The sequence below is a fragment of the Vitis riparia genome, chromosome 2 (assembly GCF_004353265.1).
Source record: "Vitis riparia cultivar Riparia Gloire de Montpellier isolate 1030 chromosome 2, EGFV_Vit.rip_1.0, whole genome shotgun sequence".
Lineage (NCBI taxonomy): Eukaryota > Viridiplantae > Streptophyta > Magnoliopsida > Vitales > Vitaceae > Vitis > Vitis riparia.
Genome location: NC_048432.1, coordinates 11853477 through 11879081, shown reverse-complemented (window position 1 = coordinate 11879081; position 25605 = coordinate 11853477). Strand labels below are relative to the sequence as shown.

Genomic DNA, 25605 nt, shown 5'->3' with positions numbered 1-25605 from the left:
CGATAACCTTTGTGCTCTTCATGCATTACCACCTTACATTCGTTGCACACTGTTACTCGTTTTGTCTCAATGGCTCTTCCTCCTCATTCTCTTCTGCTTGTTTTTGCATCTTTTTTTCTCATGCAATCGCTGGCCTATGCTGCTACATGCAGCGATTGTTTCACTCATTCTAGAGCAGCTTACTACCCAAATTCAGATGAACTAGGAACAGAAAGTGAGTAATAAAAATGATTGAGCATGGTTTCATTTTGTGTTAACTATGATCTTATGTGCTCAGTTTAATATCTTGTAACATCATTGCAGCTGGGCAATGTGGATACGGTTCGTTTGGAGCTACAATCAATGATGGAGATGTATCAGCTGCATCTGATCTCTATAGAGATGGTGTGGGCTGCGGTGCTTGTTACCAGGTGACTGCAATCAACAAATCAGAAACACCAAACTATGAAGATATCATGAATTTGATTTATAGATTTTTTTTTCCCAGAGAAGATCTTTTGCATCTCTTTTGGAAAATGTCTAGATTAGTGAAAAATGTTTCCTTTGACTTCACCAGGTGAGATGTACCAACAGTAACTATTGCTCAGACAAAGGAGTGACTGTAGTGATCACTGATCATGGCTCGGGTGATCGTACTGACTTTATTATGAGCAAGCGAGCCTTTGGTCGAATGGCTCAGACTACAGATGCAGCTGCATCTCTATTGGCTCTTGGTGTGGTCGATATCGAATACAGAAGGTAAGATATAACAAATGTAGATAGGGTGTGTACATCAACAACTTCAGAAGGAATAATTTCTATTAGACTTTGTAGCAATTTGTCATTATAAATGTCTTTTTTAAACCCTTTCCTGAGGACCACCTGTCCAGGTAGTTCATATCAAAGGTAGGTTTAAACATCAATGCACCATTGGTGATTAGACTCGAAAGATGAGAAGTTTTTGGAGTGGGAAGGAGCCATTCCCCATTCTTAATTTCTCCTCTCACTTCTTTTAGAAAGAAAAAGTGGCTTCACTTGACACCCATTAGCTTTTCTTTCTTTTGTTCCTTTTTTTTTTTTTTTTTCCCTGCTGCTTCTACACTATTTTCACACGAAATCAAACAAAAAACTCCAAATAATGATATACTATTACTCATGACAACTCGCTCTTCCACACAGGGTATCATGCAGCTACCCCAGCAAAAATATAACAATCAAGATTGATGAGAACAGCAATTTTCCTTATTACATGGCTTTTGTCATATGGTACCAACAAGGCATGAAGGACATAACTGCTGTCCAACTATGTGAGGTATCTTGCACTCCCTTTCCATGTTTGAATTTAGTTTTCATTCATCTTTTGAAATGAAATTTAACTCATTTGATCCTTGGAAACACTGGCTTTTCCATCCAATACTAATGTAAACTTGGTAAAGATGGGATTTGGATGCAGCATTAAATTGGGGTTGATGTGGTTAACCTTGAAAAAACAGAAGTTAGTATTTCATTGTAACTGATAAAAGAAGTACCAAATTTAGATTATGGAATGAGAACAACTACATCCAATCATGTCCTTGACTCTTTGGTTAACCTAATTGTTATTCAATACAATAACATGCTGTCTAATATTTGCAGACCCAGAATTTCGTGTGCAAGCTACTGGATAGGAGTTATGGTTCAGTATGGACGACTAATTCACCCCCAAGTGGGACCCTTTCTCTAAGGATGCTATTTAGTGGCGATGATGGAGATGAGACATGGGTTGTTCCTATTAACAACATACCTGAAAACTGGAAAGCTGCAGACATATATGACACAGGAGTACAAGTGAACTAATGGCCAAATATACTAGATTTAATTCTTCATTTATGCAGAGATACCATTTAAATAAGCCACCATGATTCTTCCTATATGTTTGTACTTTTAATATGTTTTTTTTTTTTTTGGCTTTATTTTCCTCCTTAAAGATGAGGATAGACTTTGGTGGTAGGTGTTCTTGATTGTAATCATTGTGATATTGACTATTAAAATTCAAAGATTCCTAATCATATTTGAATTTCTTTAATTAAAGCAGTCATTCTAGACAGTAAAGTTTATGATATCTCTATTTACATGAAAACACTACCAACCACAGTAGAGAAACAGCCCCCTTATGCCTTTACACCAGACTTCACAAAAATTTTAGGAGACTTTTATGGTTACTCTTGATTGAGCATTCACAGCAGACAAATTTGACATGCAGTAAATAATCAGAATTCAAGAAACACTGTATAGAGACCGTGTTATTGGCCTGCCTGGAAGTTGAGAGATTCGGTGTCCCTGTTTTCCTTTTGTGGGTTTCTAAAGCTGGTGTGTGGAGGCTCCCCAACCCCACTAGCTTCTCATCATTGTGTACCTTGTCATAGAATTTTAGTAGCTGTTTGGCACTTGGATGTGATACAAGATCATACAAGATGGCATCTTCTTTTTCACAAGATTGCCTGATAGTCTGTCCCTAACCATCATGATTCCTTAGCCTGTGGTAATTGGTAAGGAAAGGGATTGGAAAAGTTCACAGGGATCAACATGCTTTGTCTCCTCTAACATGGGTTCATAATCTCAGATCATGAATTTGCTTGAGTTTAGGGGTTGTAGACTTAAGAGATGAAATAAGTAAGAATTCTTTCTTGGACTTCTTAGACACTGAGGATTGGGAGAAGCTTGCAAACAAGCCATAGTCATCTTTAATATGTTTTTTTTTTTAATTAGATTATTCTTTATGCAGAAAAGCAAAGGAGGTTTGAGCTTTCCCCACCAGAGAAAGAATGGGATGGAGACTAGTCAATAGGTTCCCCTTTCCTTTCTTCTAATTCAGAAACAACCACTAAACAACAACCACTGAAAAAAAAACAGAAGTTGCAAGATCCCAATAAACAACAACCACTCCCACTCTTATCTAAAATTACTTCCATGAAAACGACAAACAGAGTACATATTATAAATAAAGAAAATTTAAATTCCCAACAATACAAATATCATGTGTAAGACATGTGCCAAAGCAAGTATCATCACTTTTAATTTATTCATATGTTTGCTGTAAATTTTCATTTTTTTAACTACTATTAAAAACTAAATAAAATAATCAACAGAGATCACTACTTTGTGCAGACCTGCTTTCTTGGCTGGATTAGAGAGCAATGACAAGTGCTTGGAACCTAAAGATATTGCAACCATGTTGGACCTGGAACAAATATTAATAACAGTTACAGAAAAAGTGCATTGATCATCATATTGCAAGGATTTTGAAAGTATGAAGTTATTTGTAGTATTCAGAGCATTAAAATGCTCAGGTAATGTCAATTAGCCGATACTTCAAGTTCTAGACCTTCAAACACATTGTAAGCTACAACTGAAAATGAACTGAAAACAACTGAGAAAAAACTGTAGGAAGGAGGGGAAAAGGAAAAAGGCTTCACAAAAAGCAATTCAATCTAAAAGCAGCTTTCACTAGCCCCCACATTGCTTCAGAGACTTTGTTCTATCCTTAAATTGTAAAATCCAATTTACAGGATCCACATGCCCATGCGCTACCTTGACCTGTAATAGATTCAGATAAATGGAAGATTTGAGATAATATTCAATAAACCAAACCAACACCACTGCCATCAACTTTCCATAATTTTCTAGCGTGGTTTTAGCATGGATTAAGGATTAAAAATACACAAAGATGTCGATCTAAACAACCATCCCCACAAGAAATACAACATCTTTTTACATAACATCAGTACATTGCACCCTCACCCTGACATGCAGCTTAAACTCCCAGAGTTTTTTACACACTTAGGAGCACCCTTGGAGATACTATCAGGCCAAGTGTCATTCTTAACCCAGTAAGTTGCAGTTGGATGTACCCTCCTACCATATCAAGTACAACCCTGGACATATTACTTGCACCAACTGTCATTCTTACCCCAGCAAGTTGCAACCAGATGTTCTAAAGCTTTCATTCCAAGTTATATTGTCTGCTAAACCATGCTTGTATGGTCTTTATCACCACTTGAACCATGGTTTTTCCCAGTCCATTTAGAATTTTCAACCTGCTACCAAGTTCTCTTTTCAATAGTTTTTTTATCAGGGTACATGTCCATTTGAACTACTCATCATGAACAACTTACTGTTAAGTTCTCTACTTCATCATAATCTCCACAAGACAATTTCATCTGAGTAGCCATGTCACTCAAAATGGAATACATCATGCTCTTTCTGTGGACTGAAGCATCTTCAACAAAGGATTGAGTCCCAAACTCTTCAATGTGAACCCGGCTAAACCCTGTTGTTTTTGTTAAACCCCTTTCCTTCATCATCTTTCTGACAATTTCTACATCGTCCCATTTTCCTTCTGCAGCATATATGTTTGATAACAGCAAGTAGGACCCAATATCCCTTGGTTCCAACTCAATTAGCCTTTTGGCCACGATCTCTGCAAGCTCTGAATTTGAGTGAGTCCTACAAGCAGAAAGTAGTGCTCCCCATAAGGCAGTTCCCCCCTCCATCGGCATCTTCCTTATAAGCTCTTCCGAATCTTTCATCAAACCTGCCCGCCCAAGAAGATCAACCATGCAACCATAGTGCTCAACCTTCGGTTCGATCTTATAAACCCGCCTCATTAGATCAAAGTACCACCAACCCTCCAAAATCATTCCAGAGTGTGCACATGCACTTAAAACACATATAAAAGTAGCATCATTTGGCATTGGACCTCTCTTTTCCATATCCAAGAACATTTCTAGGGCTTTATCTGCCTGGCCATGCATGCCATATCCCATAATCATCGAATTCCAAGATACAACACTTCTGTTGGGCATCTTGTCAAACACATCTCTAGCCAAATCCATGGCTCCACACTTTGCATACATTGTCAAGAGCGCAGTTGAAAGTAACACATCAGGTTCAATCACCCTATTATTTTTAATGTAAGAATGAATCCATTTGCCCCTATCAAGCCTCCCTAAGTGTGCACAAGCAGTCAAGACACTCACAAGGGTAGCCTCGTTTGGCATAGTCTCTCCCATCATCTTATCAAACATGCGCAAACACTCATCATAGTCTTTGATCCGCACATAAAGAGCCAACATGATATTCCAAGAAACTACATTTCGATATGGCATCCAATTAAAAAGCTCACAAGCAATTTCCATATTCTGAACCTGAGCATATCCGTCAATCATACAGTTCCAGGAAACAATATCTCTAAATGGCATCTTGTAGAACAAGTCTTCCGCAGCCGTCATGTCTCCATTTCCAACATACCCTGCAATCATCGAATTCCAACTAAATAGATCTCTCTCAGGCATTTCCTCAAAAAGTTCACGAGCAGCACCGATCTCCCCATTCTTTACATACCCATCAATCATGGAATTCCAAGTCACCAAATCCGATATAGAACACACCTCAAACATTGCTCTTGCATCCCCAATTCTCCCACAAACTGAATACATATGGATCAAGGAGTTTCGAACAAACAAATCCAATCCAAACCCAAACTTCAATATCCGGGCATGGATCTTTTCCCCGTCTCCAATCGACCCAATCTCCCAGCAAACCTTCACCAAAAGAGGGAAGGTGTAATGATTGGGAGCAACACATTTACGAACCATTTGCTCATAGTAAAACCCAAGAGCAGTATATGGATCATTCACATTCACATAGGTTCTCATAATGGTGTTACATATAAACGCATCCGGCTCTTCCAGACCTTCAAACAGCGAAACCGCATGTTGGACAGAATCCGGAAAAGAACAAAGCGTCTTGACAGCTCGGCCCGCTGCTAGAGGTTGTTGAAGGAGGCCGGAGACAATGAGTTGGGTGTGGATTTGGTTGAACTCTTTCATTGAACCACAGCATGATTCTAAGGTGCGCAAAATGTGGTGGCTTAGCTTTAAGATAGGGAGTGGTTGGTCGTCTTCTTCTGGAGGCCCATGGCCATGGTCGGACCAGAGTTTTGGAGGGGCTTTAGAGAGGTTTTTGCGGGATTTGAGGAATTTTTCAAGAGAGAGTGAAGATAAGCGGACAGTTGGGTGGGAGGGTTTGAACCTAACGCCCATTCGGAATTTGGCGGGAGGGAGGATACAGCTTTGAAACAGAGGCGTGATCACTGGCTCCCCACAACGGCACAACCAATGTGACGTATTTATATATGAATGGGCCTCACATTTTACCCGGGTCCCACTACAGTATCCATCACAAGACGCCACATGCACAATGAAGTCTCATTGCTTTGTATGCAAACTCTTCTCATTGCATTGTGTCTAAATCCTATCTTTTGTACTTCATCACATTATTTTTCATACCTTGGTTTTGTACATTGATCCTGATGTTTATATCCTCATCCAAAGAGTTAGATTTCACAATGGATTTTTGATGATCGGGATGACAAGTTCGACAGATACTCCATCCAATACCCTAACATTTTCCAAAGCATTATAAATTTGCAGGGATGTTATCATGTTCGCATTCACACAAACAGGCAGGCAGACATATATAAGTGAAACAAAGTAAATTAAAATCAGATTAGGAAACTGTCGTTAACTTTCTTCTTTTTCTTTTTTAAACTCAGGGATGTTGCCACAATGATCCAATGAAGTACCAACACAATCACAGTTTCTCAGTCAAGCAGCAGGAAAACCTTGACAAGAAGTCCACGTATCCTCCATTGTTCATGTATCAAAAAACCCCATTTAGTTCACAATTTCCCCCAATTTCTATGATCCTCTCCTTCCTCACAATTGTGCAAGATCTTTTGCTGCTATCTTCATTTAAGGATGTCACCCTTGCTTTTCCTGAAGTATATAGAACAACCCAAATCGCATCCTTGGCTTCTGTCTGAAAATTGAGCGGCCTTGATGTCTTCTTACTTGGTACCTTCATCACATATCTGCCACAGACCAGAGATAAGCTTCTCTCTCTGTAGCTTGTTTCTCATTCGTTCTTTTAAACATCTGCTTCTCAAAACCTACCACAAGATGCACAACAGAACCAATCAACTTTGATTAACAGAAATATATCTAATTTATGCAATTTATGTCATTTCTCCACCTCTGCTATGTTGCCCAGCACAAGAACCCCCATAACCTCAAATAGAAGGCTACCCTGTCAACGGGCTCACCATATCAAGGGCATGGTAAGATTCCTGCAGCCAGGCTCATAATAGACTTTGTTTCCTAGGAATAAAATAGAAGCATTTCACTGTAAGTGACACAGCAAAAAGCAAGAAAAGAGGATAGAACACATCTAACCCAAGAAAGTCTAGAATCCACCAGAAAAACTCTCAAGGAGAGATTTCCATTGACTGAAAATTCAGAATAAAAGACAAAAAGATTTTTTTTTTTAATCATTTTTCTCCTATTTATCCTAATAACCTTTCAAGGAGAGATCTATTTTTTTTTCATTTTATCTACCATAAGTAACCAAGTACTACAAGTCTCAAGTTTCCTAGGTAATTTAAATATTATTCTAAAACTAGTTGACTATTTTCTTGGGACTAGTCCTGTGTCAGTAAGGAAGGAATGTGAATCAACCAACCAGTACTCCGATCGACGCCATCCCAGTGCCTCCCTGGTCTTATACCATATCGATTCGGTGCAGCATCTAATCCTCGTTTTATCCAGCTGTGACTAGGAATTTCTTGAGGAATTATAAATCCTGATTCTTTCATCTTCTCACCATCCCCCAGGTCTGGCAGAATCAGCTCAGAATTTTTTCTCTGAAATAAGTTGAAATTAGAAAAAGTAAATAAAGGTCAAGAATACGTGGGCAACTGTCTATCGCAGGAACTAAATAAGCAAGTCATTTGATTACCTTCACTAAATGTGCCATAGGATCACCCCATCTTACTCTATCCTTCAGGATTTTATCGAGCTCTGGATCATCTCTGCAAACAAAAGCAGTAGTCATCAGAAGGCAAGAGAAGAAGACTCCCCTTGTTAGGAATGCTGGTGTGTAAGCCATTTGTTATACTTAAAAACAGATATGCTGTTACAAATATGGTTTACATTTTCAAGTGTATGGTTAACGAGACTCTACAAGCAAAGCAAAAAAGGAAACTAACAAACCAAAGAATCAGATGCTTCAAGCAGGATGTGTAAATGGCTAATTTGCCAGTGAGGTCTTAAATAATATAATCCTCCAATACTGTAATAGCACATTTGAACCAAAGAACTAGACCTCAGACATCCCTCACACCCGTTTAGCTTTACCTGGTCCGAGCAAATGGTTTGTCCTTCTCAAGTTCTAATTCTTGCTGCTTAGTTTCAGCTTCCCGCTTTTGAGCCAAGCCCTTGCCCCATTCCAACTTTTTCTCCTGGTGAAGAGCACAGTAAATGACCATGTCAACAAACAAAATAACATACTTTTATATATATCATTGGAGTGGAGATTCCAATTTAATGCTATAAGACATTATCAAAGTGAGGATAATTGCTGAAAAAAATCCTATTTTATAGCTATTACCTTGCTGAAAATATGGAAATTTCAACGTGCACAGTTCATTAAAGAATTCAATGCTGTGCAACAGGTTTGAACCCCACAATTTAGAAATATGACTAAATCTGAAGAAAAAATAGTGCTAAACTTGTACTTAACATTGTTCCAAGACCATCAGTGGAAAGTGCAGGTATAATCAGGAAGCTACTACCCTTGCTAGTAGGAAAATTCAGACTTTAGATGAGTCTAGGGACAACTGTCCATTTGACCAGTTCAGATGGTACAGGATTGTTTCACTTATGGCAGTAACATTGTTCCAAGACTGAGTGAAAAGTGTGGGTATAATCAGGTAGCTATTATGAAAATTCGGACTTTAGAAGAGTCTAGGGGTCACTGTCTATGTGACCAGTGAGGATGGTACTGGATTGTTTCTCTTACAGCAGCTTGTAGTTTTTTCTTTCCCTTTCTTTTCCTGAAGGAACAATCATTGTGACATTTTTTGGTTGCAATTCTTTCAATGCTTATCATAACAGTCAGTTTGGCATAAATTGAACAAAATAAACAAATAGCAGTTAACACATGCCTTCTGATGTATAAAATCAATTAAGCACATTTCCGAAACCCGTACTAAAGGCACAAAAGATTTAAGATAAAGAAAGAAACTGAGAAAAATTTGAGATAAAGCAATAAACTGGAGGACAGGCTTGCAAGTCTAAAGAAGGTATAATACATCCATCTATTGAAAAATGAAAAAGAAAAAAAATCAAATAACACATTCTCTAACCAAATAGTTAAGAAATAAAAGAGATGAGAGGTAGCTTATCAAAAATGGAAAGTAAGAGGAGCAGCAAGGGGGCATGTAGAGAGGGGGGGAGAGAGAGAGAGATTGAAAAATGTATTCCAGAACATCCAAAGAAACATTGTCTTAAGAGTCCTCCAAGATCTTCCTCAATAAAAATAGGAGCATATTAGTTAAAAACTTGCAATACAATGCAATGATATGATACACTCTTTATGGAAATTGATACGTATCATAATCCGTATCTTATTGAGCATGGCAGTTTTGTAAAGAGCCTAAATGCAATTTTTTTGGTTTTAATTCCCAAGGAGGGGGGAGATGGAGGAGAGAGAAAGGTCTAGAGAGAGAGTGAGCGAGAGTGATGGAGAAGAGCGATTGCTTCAGGGCGCGAACGGGGACGCGGCGATCTTTGTCCAGTCAGGGGCTCGGAAAAGTAGTTTTGGGGTGGAGTCGAAGACCTTTGAGGTTGAGACAAAAAAGAAGAAGGGCAAGATGCAAATCTTCATTGTGGAAAGAAAGAGAGGAGTCTCTTCATGGATTAAGTTGGGGCCGGCAAGCTTAGGGCCGCTCCTGGAAGGTCTGGTTTTCTGCACCAAGGACACAAGAACTGGACATTGGGAGAAACTTTGGCAAGAGAATGGGAGGACCTTCTCGTTGGTGCGCAGCGAAAACAAAGGGGGATGCTTCCTCCGTTTGGGTGTTGTCGACCGGGAAAAGAAAGATTTAGCATCTTTGTACCCAAAGGCAGAGGAGCAAAAGGGGGTTGGGCTCTTCTGTTGGAGGCGTTACGGGGGGTGGAAGTTGCTTCCGAAAGGTAAGTGAGACAGAAGGATAAGGAAAAGTCATGGAAACCCTTGTTGGGCAAATCCTTCGCGGAGGTGGTTAAGCAGCCTTGCAACAATGGAGAAGCGGTGGTTAGGGTGAAAGTCGACAACAGGGTCTTAAGCCAAAACTTGAAGAAGCTAGCCCACTGTCTTGTTGGTTGCTGGGACCCCAAGCTAGGAAGGGAGGACGACTTGAGAAGCTGGGGGACCTAAATGGCAAAGTTGTGGGGGCTGAAGGGCAACTTAGGACTGGCTAAATTGGAAAGTGGCAAGGCGTTATTGGAATTTGAGGTGATGGCAGAAGCTGAGAAAGCCCTAAAAGGTGGGGAAGTCTCGATCGGAGGTTTCCTCATGCGTTTGGAGAAGTGGAGCCAGATGACGGGATGTTTGATGGAGGGAGAGAGAGAGAAAGAGAGAGAGGCCCAGGTGAGAATCGTAGGATTACCCATCTCTTTATGGGATCGGGCCATCCTAAGAAGGATAGGGGAGGAGTGTGGGGGGTTTTTGGATATCGACGCTAAAACGGAGAAGATGGAGGAGTTGCAGTGGGCCAGGATCCTGGTGAAGCTTAATGGAGAGAAAATCCCTAATACGGTGGAAATTTGGGTCGAAAGCATGCACTATTCCTTATCTTTGTGGTAGGAGACTAGGCCGACGCTAAGATTGCTGTCGGTTGGAGAAAGGGGGAAACCCTTCAAAGCAATAGGAGAGATCAAGGGTGAGGTTCTGCCACGCGAGGGCAAGCGCGTGTTGGAGGATGAAGGTGGTCCAAGGCTCGAGGACCAAACACAGTCTGCCGATGGGACGCGGGGGCAAACAAGCCGGTCGGGGTGCCCCTGGACTGTTCTCATGGGCTTGCTGGGTCGCCTTATGGGCCCCAGGGAGTTGTGAGATCGTTGGGTAGGCCCATCAAGTTGGGCCTCTTGGGGGAGCCTCGAAGCTCCATGCTAGGCTATGGGCCTGAGGGACTAGACCCAGCCCTCTCTCTTGAGGCTAAGTAAGTTCTCCTTCAGGCCGAAGGCGGTGGAGGATCCTAGACGGGCCAAGGCTTGGAAGACTATCGTGGGTTTTGGGCCGGCTAGATCAGACGACGGTCAAAGCCCACCCCAGTCTGTGGAGTCCAAAGACCACTTTGGTGTGGCCCAAAACTCAAAGAGGTCTAGCCTAAGTCCTTCGAGGAGTCCATTCTCTGAAACTCCCCTGTTTTGGGAGAAAGATGGCCAGCGCAGGCTTTGTGAGGTAGAGCTCCACCCCGAAGAGAGATCGAAGACTGATCTCGCCCTTTTTGAGGAAGCGTTGAGGTACAAGAGTGATTCTTTTCAGTTTGGGTGTTTGGTTTTTGGGCCCTCTTCTTCTCCTTCTTCTTTTTCCGATCGGACTCCATTGGGGGAGTATTGTGACCTTTCTGGGGACGGAAAGGAGCGAGATGAGGGGGAAAATTCGTTTCGCTTACTCAATGGTACGGAGTCCCCAGTGGGTGAGACTGTCAAATGCTGGGACTTGATGGAGGTAAACAAAGGCAAAATTGAAGAACTTGGAAAGGAGATGTGCTCTACTCAAATAGTGCCACGAGAAACAAAGGCCTAGAATGACACCTAGGAGTTGGTGGACAGACCTCAACACAGAAAGGTCATTGGAGTCAAATGGGTTTATAGAACCAAACTTAATGCAGATGGTTATGTAAATAAATACAAAGCCAGATTAGTTGTGAAGGGGAATAGTCAAGTGTTTGAAGTGGATTTCTCATAAACTTTTGCTCCAGTAGCACGCTTGGATACAATCAGAATGTTGCTTGCTTTGACAGCACAAAAGGAATGGAAGACTTACCAGTTGGATGTAAAATCTGCTTTTTTAAATGGTTATCTTCAAGAGGAAATTTATGTGGAGCAGCCCGAGGGATTCCAAGTCAAGGGACAAGAGGAGAAGGTCTACTTGTTGAATAAGGCCTTATATGGTTTTAAACAGGCTCCCAGGGCCTGGTACAGCAGGATTGATGAACATCTTCAAAGTCTTGGATTTGTTAAAAGTCCAAGTGAAGCTACATTATATGTAAAAGGAATAAATGCTAACTTAATTGTAGTTTCTGTTTATGTCGATGATATGCTTGTAACAGGTAGCAATGAGAAACTGGTAAAAGAGTTTAAAGTTGAAATGCTCAAAGTATTTGAGATGATAGACCTTGGCTTGATGTCCTACTTTCTGGGTATGGAGGTGAAGCAAAATCATGATGGAGTCTTCATAAGCCAAAAGAAGTATGCAAAGGAAATACTTAACAAATTTCACATGGAAGATTGCAAAAGGACCAACACACCAATGAATCAAAAGGAGAAATTTAGCAAAGATGATGGAGCAGAAAAAGTGGATGAAAGCCAATACAGGAGCCTAATTGGTTGCTTGATGTATCTTACAGCCACCAGACCAGACATAATGTTTTCAGTAAGCCTGCTTTCAAGATTCATGCATTGTGCCAGTGAAGTGCATTTTCAAGCTGCCAAAAGGATTGTAAGATATATCAAGGGCACAACAAATTATGGCATTAAATATTCTTACTGTCAGAATTTTAAACTTCATGGTTATTCTGATAGTGATTGGGCAAGTTCTATTGTGACATGAGAAGTACAACAGGATTTTGTTTCATCTTTGGATCCGGAATTTTTCATGGTCCTCAAAAAAACAAGATGTGATAGCTCAAAGTACAGCAGAGGCAGAATATGTAGCAGCCAATGCTACTGTAAATCAAGCAATTTGGATCAGAAAAATACTTGTAGATCTACACATGAAGCAAAATGAACCAACACAGATTCATGTAGATAACCAAGCTGCAATTACAATTTCAAATGGTTCTGTTTTTCATGACAAGACTAAGCATTTCAAGATCAAGTTGTATCACTTAAGAGAAGAACAAAAGGATGGTGAAGTTAAACTGCTTTATTGCAAGATTGAGGATCAAATTGCATATGTGTTAACCAAGGCTCTACCAAAAGCTAGATTTGAAACCTTAAGAAGCAAAATAGGCCTCTGCAACTACTAAGGCAAGGAGGAGTGTTGGAAACGTGCCTTAGGTTGCTACAGTTCTGGGCAAACAAAAAATTGCTGAATAATTGGTCAATAGACCAAGTCTTTAGGAAATATTTTCTATATATATATATGGCTTGATATCAGGAATTGGTTAGACATGGCTTGAAATTAGCAAATTTTCTTGACTTTCTGTTATGTTTCAGCTCTATATAAAGAGCAATGCAGTGAATAAAAATATACTTATTCATTGCATTGCTCTTTATATAGAGCTGAAACATAACATAAAGTCAAGAGAATTTGCTAATTTCAATATATATATATATGGCTTGATATTAGGAATTGGTTAGACATGGCTTGAAATTAGCAAATTTTCTTGACTTTTTGTTATGTTTCAGCTCTATATAAAGAGCAATGCAGTGAATAAAAATATACTTTCAAATACCAAGTTTTTTTTCTTTACTGAAAAAGTTTTGTTTTTCCTTTACTGTCATAAAATTTCTGCCATGTTCTTGTGCCATATATCAACACATTCCTTTATTTTTGGTTTGATTGAAAAATTTTCAATGTAAAGCAATGGTAATAGTATGTTTTTGCTTGGCTTTGATTCGCGGAAGTGCGAGCTTTCCAGGCACATAATGCTTGAGTTGCTTAGAGGAATAAGGAAGGAGGAGGAGGAAGAAAAGATGAGGGTCCAAGCAACAATGAAGTAAGTTATAAATGTGTTTGATTTTGTATTATTGGTGTAGGTTGGTTTATGTGTGTTTAGTGAGAACTGAAAATGAAATTTTGGATGGTTGTTGAAAGGAATGGTTCTTTAATTTTATATTATTTTTATTGTAAGCCAATCAGATAAATGGCTAGAGCGAGTACAGAATTGGTTTTGTTTTTCATTTGTTTTTGAATGATGGGCTTGCACGTTGGCTTCATGTAAGTTACATCATATCAACCAATTCATTTCACAATTACTGTTCTTTGAAATCATATTGGCTTACAATTACAATCATAATCAATAGCAGGTCACGAAATCAAGAAGTTAATTAATTCTATTTTGATTTAATTTTTATCTTATGTGGTGTCTAGAAGCCTTAGGAATGAGCCCACTAATCCCACTCACATCTAGGTAGTGGTTCCTCTCATGCCTTCATCCATTACCTTTTGTACAGTAGTTAGTTGCATTGCTTGTTTCTTATCATGCCACCTATATCATGCTCAACAGCCTTTTTGATCATGGTATTTTTATAAGTTTATTGTACTGTTGCATGCCACACCCACCCCATTTTTTGAAAAAAAATTTTGGTTCGTGTCATGTGTCTAATGAGCATCTCACCCGACCAAGCCCATGTCAAGTACCTTGCAATATCCCATGTCAAGTGTCATCTTCTTGATGTGCTGGCAGCCCTTTACTAGGTTACCCCAATACCAAGGTGTTACACCCCTATGCCTTTTGTGTCATGCTTTTAGTGTCTCACAATCCTTGCATGGTCTCTCACTAGTGCCGAGTACTACATTATGTTGAGCCCATGCGTGCAACACAACCTTTGGTGTATGTATAGGTAGCCCTATGTGTACCAAGCCCTCTCTTTGCTCACATACTTACTATAATATTGCCTTTGTGTGTTAAATCCTCTTCTTAGCCACATACATTATATTTTTGGTTCATGCATGTCAATCTTGTTAATTCCTTCCATCGGACATGAGTGCTAGCAAGGCTTACCATCACACTTTGCTCATGTTTGAAGCTTTATGTCGTACTTTTGTTATGGCATAGCTACTGCCACCCATTTTCTATCACCACCCTTAGAGATAGTCAACCCCCTTCCCTATAAAAGAGTTTTCTTAAGCATTTTCAATTTTGATTGGTTGAGATATCATACATGTTCCTTATTAGAACAAAGCCCTTAAAAAAAGGTAACATGATGTAAGAATTGATTCATTTTATATCATATTGATTATTTTTTAACGCGTTGCATTACTTATCTAATTTGTTTGAGTATTTATATTTATATCACTTATATTATGTATGACTTGAGTGTATTAAAAGTTACACGAAAGATTCAAATCATAAATTTCTTATAATAAGATGATAAGTTATTCATGACTACTTCATAAACTTTAACAATCTATTATAAGTCGGTGGTTGGTTAACTTGTCTTGATCATTTGGATGGTTTTTCTATTATAAGTTTACTAGTGCATATAATTATATATTGAATAAGAGTTAAGGAGAATCATGACAGATGACTATCGAGTTGTCATAATTTCTCCAGGATAGTGGAATTTAACATAAATCCTTTGTAGACTACAATATGTCAAATGATCCTCTAATATAAGTGGATCTGAAACTCAATTATCAGAGAGATAATCGGAGGCTCAATGGATTTATACTGAAAACATATATTCAAATAAGATTAGTTCAATTTTTGGATTTTCAATTGATGAAAGAAGATCAAATTCTAACTTTTTATTTTTTAAAAATAGTTAAAGATTTTTTTGTTGTAGGTGGCGTTGACATGAGTATGAATTATGTTTGGAGTTTTAATTGTAGAAATTCATTGGATTTATGGCCGTTCATTTATTTTGATTTTTCTTGTATTAAAAGGGAGTGAATTTAAATGAGGAATCTATAAAAATTATGGAGTTTAATTTCATTAAGAATTGGATGAGTTTTCATACATGGTTGATCTCGATTTTATTTTTGGAAATGCATGGATTTATTTAAAATTTATTCCTTATCCAAACTAAGTGAATCTTGTTGTCTATTTTTTAAATAAAAAATTTGAGAGAAAATTCTAAATCTAAATTTTCTTAAGAAATAAAAGAGAAAATGGATAAAAACATAATCCATCTCAGTCATAATTGGTTTTTTTTTTTTTTTTTTTGTTATAACAAAGTTCTTGATTTATGGTAAATACATTTATCATCCAAATTTCATAAAATTTAGGCATTTTGATTTATTTATTAGTTAATAATTAATTGAATTTTTTAAAAATAAATTTGATTTTATTTTCAAAAACGAATTAGATTTGAGAGTTGTAAAAATAAAAAATAAAAATCAAAGATTAAAAAGGGGGGAAAAGAAAAAGAAAAAGTAAAAGTCACTTTTTTTATTAAGACAAAAGTGTCCAAAAAAAAATCTCTTTTCATTTTCCCACTAACTTTAAGACTTCATTTTTTTAAGAAACAAATAAGTCCTAAATCCTCCTTTTTGTTTTGATACATTTAAAGTTTAACTTTGTTTTTAGATATTTTGTTAAAATATAAAAAATGAAAAATTTTAAGTTTTATTTGAAATTTAAAGTTGAATCACACTATTACATCTTTTTTTTTATTCAGATTTCAGACAAATTCATTTCTATCTAGACTTGGACCCAAAAAAAAAATTCAGACGAACCCCATCTAAGTCCATTATATATTATTGTCTAGCTGGTTGAGTTATACAATCATTAAAGGCAAATCATAAAAGTGGACAACTTAGTTGTTTATGTAGTTGCTTTCATGTGTGTTAAAATCATGCTTCCAAAAGAATTTTACCTTGATCAATCCTATTGAACCAAGTGCCCATTCCCGTGGGCTCACAAACTATACATTAATCACTCATCATATCATTCATTGCTTCTAACACTTTCTCTCTCTCTCTCTCCTCAATTAGGGTCTATTTGAAATGTTTTAGAAAACAATTTTTTAAAAGCAATTTTTAAAAACAGTTTTCTAGTATTTTTTTTGAAAAAAAAAACAAAAGTCCTTCCACTGATGCTCCTGAAAGGACCTGCACAAATGCATTAGATTAACCTTTATGAATAATGAATGGCTAGGCTTAAATTCCAGACTTTTCTGCAACGAAATGGGGACTAGACATGATGGGGACCAGGGGCCTAAATGGTTTCCATGTCATGGCTGATGCGGTACAATGGTTTCCTCCTTCTCAGTCTACCCCGGTGTTCTTACCTACGCGTCTTCTCAGGGTGGTTACCACATTTTCCAGCCAGTGTTAGGAAATTCCTCAGCAGACATAAGAAACAACAGATGTTCAAGATTTGGAAGACTTCAAATTGATTACCTATTCTTGTTCTTAGCTGAGCCGTGTTTGGAACTAGGAAAGGAGCCCTCAAGGAGAAAAGACTAGTAATGACCACCACCCACCAGTTTGTCTTTTATCTTCAGTGCATTCCTCTCCAATCCATGGAATGGCCCTTCATGAATAGACATCTGCATATTGTAGCAGATTATGATGATCTGCACTGATGCTCCTGAAAGGACCTGCACAAATGCATTAGATTAACCTTTATGAATAATGAATGGCTAGGCTTAAATTCCAGACTTTTCTGCAACGAAATGGGGACTAGACATGATGGGGACCAGGGGCCTAAATGGTTTCCATGTCATGGCTGATGCGGTACAATGGTTTCCTCCTTCTCAGTCTACCCCGGTGTTCTTACCTACGCGTCTTCTCAGGGTGGTTACCACATTTTCCAGCCAGTGTTAGGAAATTCCTCAGCAGACATAAGAAACAACAGATGTTCAAGATTTGGAAGACTTCAAATTGATTACCTATTCTTGTTCTTAGCTGAGCCGTGTTTGGAACTAGGAAAGGAGCCCTCAAGGAGAAAAGACTAGTAATGACCACCACCCACCAGTTTGTCTTTTATCTTCAGTGCATTCCTCTCCAATCCATGGAATGGCCCTTCATGAATAGACATCTGCATATTGTAGCAGATTATGATGATCTGCACTGATGCTCCTGAAAGGACCTGCACAAATGCATTAGATTAACCTTTATGAATAATGAATGGCTAGGCTTAAATTCCAGACTTTTCTGCAACGAAATGGGGACTAGACATGATGGGGACCAGGGGCCTAAATGGTTTCCATGTCATGGCTGATGCGGTACAATGGTTTCCTCCTTCTCAGTCTACCCCGGTGTTCTTACCTACGCGTCTTCTCAGGGTGGTTACCACATTTTCCAGCCAGTGTTAGGAAATTCCTCAGCAGACATAAGAAACAACAGATGTTCAAGATTTGGAAGACTTCAAATTGATTACCTATTCTTGTTCTTAGCTGAGCCGTGTTTGGAACTAGGAAAGGAGCCCTCAAGGAGAAAAGACTAGTAATGACCACCACCCACCAGTTTGTCTTTTATCTTCAGTGCATTCCTCTCCAATCCATGGAATGGCCCTTCATGAATAGACATCTGCATATTGTAGCAGATTATGATGATCTCCTAAGCTTTAAACAGTGCCAAGTCCAAACACATCTTTATCATCGATTGATTAACAGAACTAAACTAATATTTTGAGTCGGTGCATGTAGCTTGAGAAACGTGCTTATTTAATCAAGATACCAAAGCCTTGACATGATTATTAGCACAAGTGGGAACATCAGACACCTAACATGGGATTTCTTTGGTGCAAAAGGACCTAACTTATGACTCTTCAAGTTGCTTCCATTTCAAGCAGAACCATTGTACCTTTACTCGTACAAAGTAATCAATCTTTTGGTTTCAATCCACTTGCAATTCTGTCTCTGTCTCTCCCTAGGCTTTAGGTTGAAAGGCATGATCAGCAATTCCAGCAGAATATTTACACCTGGGCATCAACCATTACAGCAGAATGTTTACACTAAGAAAATTGAGGTTAACGTGTAGAAAAACATTAGCAGAGTCTTCGGATAGAGAAGATATTTAGTAGTAAAGTTAATTTATGTCAACAAAGTTTGTATTTCACAGCATAATACTCAATAACTAAAATAATTCTCATACTAAAGTTCAACATAGAAATGAAAAGTAGGAAAAGTACAATATAAAACCAAAGAGTAAGGTCAGAAAGCAGTTTTTCCATAGTATGGAAAACAATCAAAAACAAGTAATTCCAGTCTAAGAAGGTTGCTGAGGAACATATCTAATAGAATCCCACATATTCAAAATAATATTTAACATAGTGTCAAAGTCAGCAAGTTTTACCAAGGCAAAGAAGATGTGCTGTTTGCTTCACTATAAATACGATAACCTTTGTGCTCTTCATGCATTACCACCTTACATTCGTTGCACACTGTTACTCGTTTTGTCTCAATGGCTCTTCCTCCTCATTCTCTTCTGCTTGTTTTTGCATCTTTTTTTCTCATGCAATCGCTGGCCTATGCTGCTACATGCAGCGATTGTTTCACTCATTCTAGAGCAGCTTACTACCCAAATTCAGATGAACTAGGAACAGAAAGTGAGTAATAAAAATGATTGAGCATGGTTTCATTTTGTGTTAACTATGATCTTATGTGCTCAGTTTAATATCTTGTAACATCATTGCAGCTGGGCAATGTGGATACGGTTCGTTTGGAGCTACAATCAATGATGGAGATGTATCAGCTGCATCTGATCTCTATAGAGATGGTGTGGGCTGCGGTGCTTGTTACCAGGTGACTGCAATCAACAAATCAGAAACACCAAACTATGAAGATATCATGAATTTGATTTATAGATTTTTTTTTTCCCAGAGAAGATCTTTTGCATCTCTTTTGGAAAATGTCTAGATTAGTGAAAAATGTTTCCTTTGACTTCACCAGGTGAGATGTACCAACGGTAACTATTGCTCAGACAAAGGAGTGACTGTAGTGATCACTGATCATGGCTCGGGTGATCGTACTGACTTTATTATGAGCAAGCGAGCCTTTGGTCGAATGGCTCAGACTACAGATGCAGCTGCATCTCTATTGGCTCTTGGTGTGGTCGATATCGAATACAGAAGGTAAGATATAACATATGTAGATAGGGTGTGTACATCAACAACTTCAGAAGGAATAATTTCTATTAGACTTTGTAGTAATTTGTCATTATAAATGTCTTTTTTAAACCCTTTCCTGAGGACCACCTGTCCAGGTAGTTCATATCAAAGGTAGGTTTAAACATCAATGCACCATTGGTGATTAGACTTGAAAGATGAGAAGTTTTTGGAGTGGGAAGGAGCCATTCCCCATTCTTAATTTCTCCTCTCACTTCTTTTAGAAAGAAAAAGTGGCTTCACTTGACACCCATTAGCTTTTCTTTCTTTTGTTCCTTTTTTTTTTTTTTTTCCCTGCTGCTTCTACACTATTTTCACACGAAATCAAACAAAAAAACTCCAAATAATGATATACTATTACTCATGACAACTCTCTCTTCCACACAGGGTATCATGCAGCTACCCCAGCAAAAATATAACAATCAAGATTGATGAGAACAGCAATTTTCCTTATTACATGGCTTTTGTCATATGGTACCAACAAGGCATGAAGGACATAACTGCTGTCCAACTATGTGAGGTATCTTGCACTCCCTTTCCATGTTTGAATTTAGTTTTCATTCATCTTTTGAAATGAAATTTAACTCATTTGATCCTTGGAAACACTGGCTTTTCCATCCAATACTAATGTAAACTTGGTAAAGATGGGATTTGGATGCAGCATTAAATTGGGGTTGATGTGGTTAACCTTGAAAAAAACAGAAGTTAGTATTTCATTGTAACTGATAAAAGAAGTACCAAATTTAGATTATGGAATGAGAACAACTACATCCAATCATGTCCTTGACTCTTTGGTTAACCTAATTGTTATTCAATACAATAACATGCTGTCTAATATTTGCAGACCCAGAATTTCGTGTGCAAGCTACTGGATAGGAGTTATGGTTCAGTATGGACGACTAATTCACCCCCAAGTGGGACCCTTTCTCTAAGGATGCTATTTAGTGGCGATGATGGAGATGAGACATGGGTTGTTCCTATTAACAACATACCTGAAAACTGGAAAGCTGCAGACATATATGACACAGGAGTACAAGTGAACTAATGGCCAAATATACTAGATTTAATTCTTCATTTATGCAGAGATACCATTTAAATAAGCCACCATGATTCTTCCTATATGTTTGTACTTTTAATATGTTTTTTTTTTTTTTTGGCTTTATTTTCCTCCTTAAAGATGAGGATAGACTTTGGTGGTAGGTATTCTTGATTGTAATCATTGTGATATTGACTATTAAAATTCAAAGATTCCTAATAATATTTGAATTTCTTTAATTAAAGCAGTCATTCTAGACAGTAAAGTTTACGATATCTCTATTTACATGAAAACACTACCAACCACAGTAGAGAAACAGCCCCCTTTTGCCTTTACACCAGACTTCACAAAAATTTTAGGAGACTTTTATGGTTACTCTTGATTGAGCATTCACAGCAGACAAATTTGACATGCAGTAAATAATCAGAATTCAAGAAACACTGTATAGAGACCGTGTTATAGGCATGCCTGGACGTTGAGAGATTCAGTGTCCCTGTTTTCCTTTTGTGGGTTCCTAAAGCTGGTGTGTGGAGGCTCCCCAACCCCACTAGCTTCTCATCATTGTGTACCTTGTCATAGAATTTTAGTAGCTGTTTGGCACTTGGATGTGATACAAGATCATACAAGATGGCATCTTCTTTTTCACAAGATTGCCTGATAGTCTGTCCCTAACCATCATGATTCCTTAGCCTGTGGTAATTGATAAGGAAAGGGATTGGAAAAGTTCACAGGGATCAACATGCTTTGTCTCCTCTAACATGGGTTCATAATCTCAGATCATGAATTTGCTTGAGTTTAGGGGTTGTAGACTTAAGAGATGAAATAAGTAAGAATTCTTTCTTGGACTTCTTAGACACTGAGGATTGGGAGAAGCTTGCAAACAAGCCATAGTCATCTTTAATATGTTTTTTTTTTAATTAGATTATTCTTTATGCAGAAAAGCAAAGGAGGTTTGAGCTTTCCCCACCAGAGAAAGAATGGGATGGAGACTAGTCAATAGGTTCCCCTTTCCTTTCTTCTAATTCAGAAACAACCACTAAACAACAACCACTGAAAAAAAACAGAAGTTGCAAGATCCCAATAAACAACAACCACTCCCACTCTTATCTAAAATTACTTCCATGAAAACGACAAACAGAGTACATATTATAAATAAAGAAAATTTAAATTCCCAGCAATACAAATATCATGTGTAAGACATGTGCCAAAGCAAGTATCATCACTTTTAATTTATTCATATGTTTGCTGTAAATTTTCATTTTTTTAACTACTATTAAAAACTAAATAAAATAATCAACAGAGATCACTACTTTGACCTGGATTGATCCCCCAGTTGAACCGGTTTGTGCAGACCTGCTTTCTTGGCTGGATTAGAGAGCAATGACAAGTGCTTGGAACCTAAAGATATTGCAACCATGTTGGACCTGGAACAAATATTAATAACAGTTACAGAAAAAGTGCATTGATCATCATATTGCAAGGATTTTGAAAGTATGAAGTTATTTGTAGTAAGATGAGAATTTTTCAGAGCATTAAAATGCTCAGGTAATGTCAATTAGCCGATACTTCAAGTTCTAGACCTTCAAACATTGTAAGCTACAACTGAAAATGAACTGAAAACAACTGAGAAAAACTGTAGGAAGGAGGGGAAAAGGAAAAAGGCTTCACAAAAAGCAATTCAATCTAAAAGCAGCTTTCACTAGCCCCCACATTGCTTCAGAGACTTTGTTCTATCCTTAAATTGTAAAATCCAATTTACAGGATCCACATGCCCATGCACTACCTTGACCTGTAATAGATTCAGATAATATGGAAGATTTGAGATAAATATTCAATAAACCAAACCAACACCACTGCCATCAACTTTCCATAATTTTCTAGTGTGGGTTTAGCATGGATTAAGGGTTAAAAATACACAAAGATGTCGATCTAAACAACCATCCCCACAAGAAATACAACATCATAGCCTTATCCTACCAATCATTCATTTTTTATATAACATCAGTACATTGCACCTTCACCCTGCCATGCAGCTTAAACTCCCAGAGTTTTTTACACACTTAGGAGCACCCTTGGAGATACTATCAGGCCAAGTGTCATTCTTAACCCTGTAAGTTGCAGTTGGATGTACCCTCCTACCATATCAGGTGCAACCCTGGACATATTACTTGCACCAACTGTCATTCTTACCCCAGCAAGTTGCAACCAGATGTTCTAAAGCTTTCATTCCAAGTTATATTGTCTGCTAAACCATGCTTGTATGGTCTTTATCACCACTTGAACCATGGTTTTTCCCAGTCCATTTAGAATTTTCAACCTGCTACCAAGTTCTCTTTTCAATAGTTTTTTTATCAGGGTACATGTCCATTTGAACTACTCATCATGAACAACTTACTGTTAAGTTCTCTACTTCATCATAATCTCCACAAGACAATTTCATCTGAGTAGCCATGTCACTCAAAATGGAATACATCATGCTCTTTCTGTGGACTGAAGCATCTTCAACAAAGGATTGAGTCCCAAACTCTTCAATGTGAACCCGGCTAAACCCTGTTGTTTTTGTTAAACCCCTTTCCTTCATCATCTTTCTGACAATTTCTACATCGTCCCATTTTCCTTCTGCAGCATATATGTTTGATAACAGCAAGTAGGACCCAATATCCCTTGGTTCCAACTCAATTAGCCTTTTGGCCACGATCTCTGCAAGCTCTGAATTTGAGTGAGTCCTACAAGCAGAAAGTAGTGCTCCCCATAAGGCAGTTCCCCCCTCCATCGGCATCTTCCTTATAAGCTCTTCCGAATCTTTCATCAAACCTGCCCGCCCAAGAAGATCAACCATGCAACCATAGTGCTCAACCTTCGGTTCGATCTTATAAACCCGCCTCATTAGATCAAAGTACCACCAACCCTCCAAAATCATTCCAGAGTGTGCACATGCACTTAAAACACATATAAAAGTAGCATCATTTGGCATTGGACCTCTCTTTTCCATATCCAAGAACATTTCTAGGGCTTTATCTGCCTGGCCATGCATGCCATATCCCATAATCATCGAATTCCAAGATACAACACTTCTGTTGGGCATCTTGTCAAACACATCTCTAGCCAAATCCATGGCTCCACACTTTGCATACATTGTCAAGAGCGCAGTTGAAAGTAACACATCAGGTTCAATCACCCTATTATTTTTAATGTAAGAATGAATCCATTTGCCCCTATCAAGCCTCCCTAAGTGTGCACAAGCAGTCAAGACACTCACAAGGGTAGCCTCGTTTGGCATAGTCTCTCCCATCATCTTATCAAACATGCGCAAACACTCATCATAGTCTTTGATCCGCACATAAAGAGCCAACATGATATTCCAAGAAACTACATTTCGATATGGCATCCAATTAAAAAGCTCACAAGCAATTTCCATATTCTGAACCTGAGCATATCCGTCAATCATACAGTTCCAGGAAACAATATCTCTAAATGGCATCTTGTAGAACAAGTCTTCCGCAGCCGTCATGTCTCCATTTCCAACATACCCTGCAATCATCGAATTCCAACTAAATAGATCTCTCTCAGGCATTTCCTCAAAAAGTTCACGAGCAGCACCGATCTCCCCATTCTTTACATACCCATCAATCATGGAATTCCAAGTCACCAAATCCGATATAGAACACACCTCAAACATTGCTCTTGCATCCCCAATTCTCCCACAAACTGAATACATATGGATCAAGGAGTTTCGAACAAACAAATCCAATCCAAACCCAAACTTCAATATCCGGGCATGGATCTTTTCCCCGTCTCCAATCGACCCAATCTCCCAGCAAACCTTCACCAAAAGAGGGAAGGTGTAATGATTGGGAGCAACACATTTACGAACCATTTGCTCATAGTAAAACCCAAGAGCAGTATATGGATCATTCACATTCACATAGGTTCTCATAATGGTGTTACATATAAACGCATCCGGCTCTTCCAGACCTTCAAACAGCGAAACCGCATGTTGGACAGAATCCGGAAAAGAACAAAGCGTCTTGACAGCTCGGCCCGCTGCTAGAGGTTGTTGAAGGAGGCCGGAGACAATGAGTTGGGTGTGGATTTGGTTGAACTCTTTCATTGAACCACAGCATGATTCTAAGGTGCGCAAAATGTGGTGGCTTAGCTTTAAGATAGGGAGTGGTTGGTCGTCTTCTTCTGGAGGCCCATGGCCATGGTCGGACCAGAGTTTTGGAGGGGCTTTAGAGAGGTTTTTGCGGGATTTGAGGAATTTTTCAAGAGAGAGTGAAGATAAGCGGACAGTTGGGTGGGAGGGTTTGAACCTAACGCCCATTCGGAATTTGGCGGGAGGGAGGATACAGCTTTGAAACAGAGGCGTGATCACTGGCTCCCCACAACGGCACAACCAATGTGACGTATTTATATATGAATGGGCCTCACATTTTACCCGGGTCCCACTACAGTATCCATCACAAGACGCCACATGCACAATGAAGTCTCATTGCTTTGTATGCAAACTCTTCTCATTGCATTGTGTCTAAATCCTATCTTTTGTACTTCATCACATTATTTTTCATACCTTGGTTTTGTACATTGATCCTGATGTTTATATCCTCATCCAAAGAGTTAGATTTCACAATGGATTTTTGATGATCGGGATGACAAGTTCGACAGATACTCCATCCAATACCCTAACATTTTCCAAAGCATTATAAATTTGCAGGGATGTTAT

At 38.5% G+C, this 25605-nt stretch overlaps 4 protein-coding genes and 1 long non-coding RNA gene across 6 annotated transcripts; 2 read left to right on the top strand and 3 right to left on the bottom strand.

Moving 5' to 3' along the window:
• The first annotated feature begins 21 nt into the window (after window positions 1-21).
• On the top strand, window positions 22-1870 carry LOC117929395 (expansin-like B1). The gene is made up of 5 exons (XM_034849709.1): window positions 22-214; window positions 304-410; window positions 557-738; window positions 1159-1291; window positions 1615-1870. Exons 1-5 carry the CDS (start codon window positions 70-72, stop codon window positions 1813-1815), a joined length of 768 nt encoding a protein of 255 aa, XP_034705600.1. The 5' UTR covers window positions 22-69; the 3' UTR covers window positions 1816-1870.
• Window positions 1871-3550: 1680 nt separating this feature from the next.
• LOC117929354 (pentatricopeptide repeat-containing protein At3g29230-like) lies at window positions 3551-8343 on the bottom strand. The gene is made up of 4 exons (XM_034849646.1): window positions 8214-8343; window positions 7816-7888; window positions 7540-7720; window positions 3551-6970 (listed from the first exon to the last, which is right to left on the bottom strand). The coding sequence occupies exon 4, from the start codon at window positions 6060-6062 to the stop codon at window positions 4119-4121; it is 1944 nt and encodes a 647-aa protein (XP_034705537.1). The 5' UTR covers window positions 6063-6970; window positions 7540-7720; window positions 7816-7888; window positions 8214-8343; the 3' UTR covers window positions 3551-4118.
• Window positions 8344-16875: 8532 nt separating this feature from the next.
• On the bottom strand, window positions 16876-18802 carry LOC117929407. 2 transcript variants are annotated; one of them, XR_004653763.1, is made up of 4 exons: window positions 18544-18802; window positions 18119-18267; window positions 17628-17827; window positions 16876-17336 (listed from the first exon to the last, which is right to left on the bottom strand). It is a non-coding gene; the product is annotated as an uncharacterized LOC117929407 (long non-coding RNA). The 2 variants fall into 2 exon arrangements; XR_004653757.1 differs by lacking the exon at window positions 18544-18802 and having other exon boundaries at window positions 18119-18526.
• Window positions 18803-19095: 293 nt separating this feature from the next.
• LOC117929389 (expansin-like B1) lies at window positions 19096-21121 on the top strand. Its single transcript, XM_034849697.1, has 5 exons — window positions 19096-19288; window positions 19378-19484; window positions 19632-19813; window positions 20234-20366; window positions 20691-21121. The coding sequence occupies exons 1-5, from the start codon at window positions 19144-19146 to the stop codon at window positions 20889-20891; spliced, it is 768 nt and encodes a 255-aa protein (XP_034705588.1). The 5' UTR covers window positions 19096-19143; the 3' UTR covers window positions 20892-21121.
• Window positions 21122-22681: 1560 nt separating this feature from the next.
• LOC117929364 (pentatricopeptide repeat-containing protein At3g29230-like) lies at window positions 22682-25537 on the bottom strand. The gene has a single exon (XM_034849658.1). The coding sequence runs from the start codon at window positions 25204-25206 to the stop codon at window positions 23263-23265; it is 1944 nt and encodes a 647-aa protein (XP_034705549.1). The 5' UTR covers window positions 25207-25537; the 3' UTR covers window positions 22682-23262.
• Window positions 25538-25605: the final 68 nt, after the last annotated feature.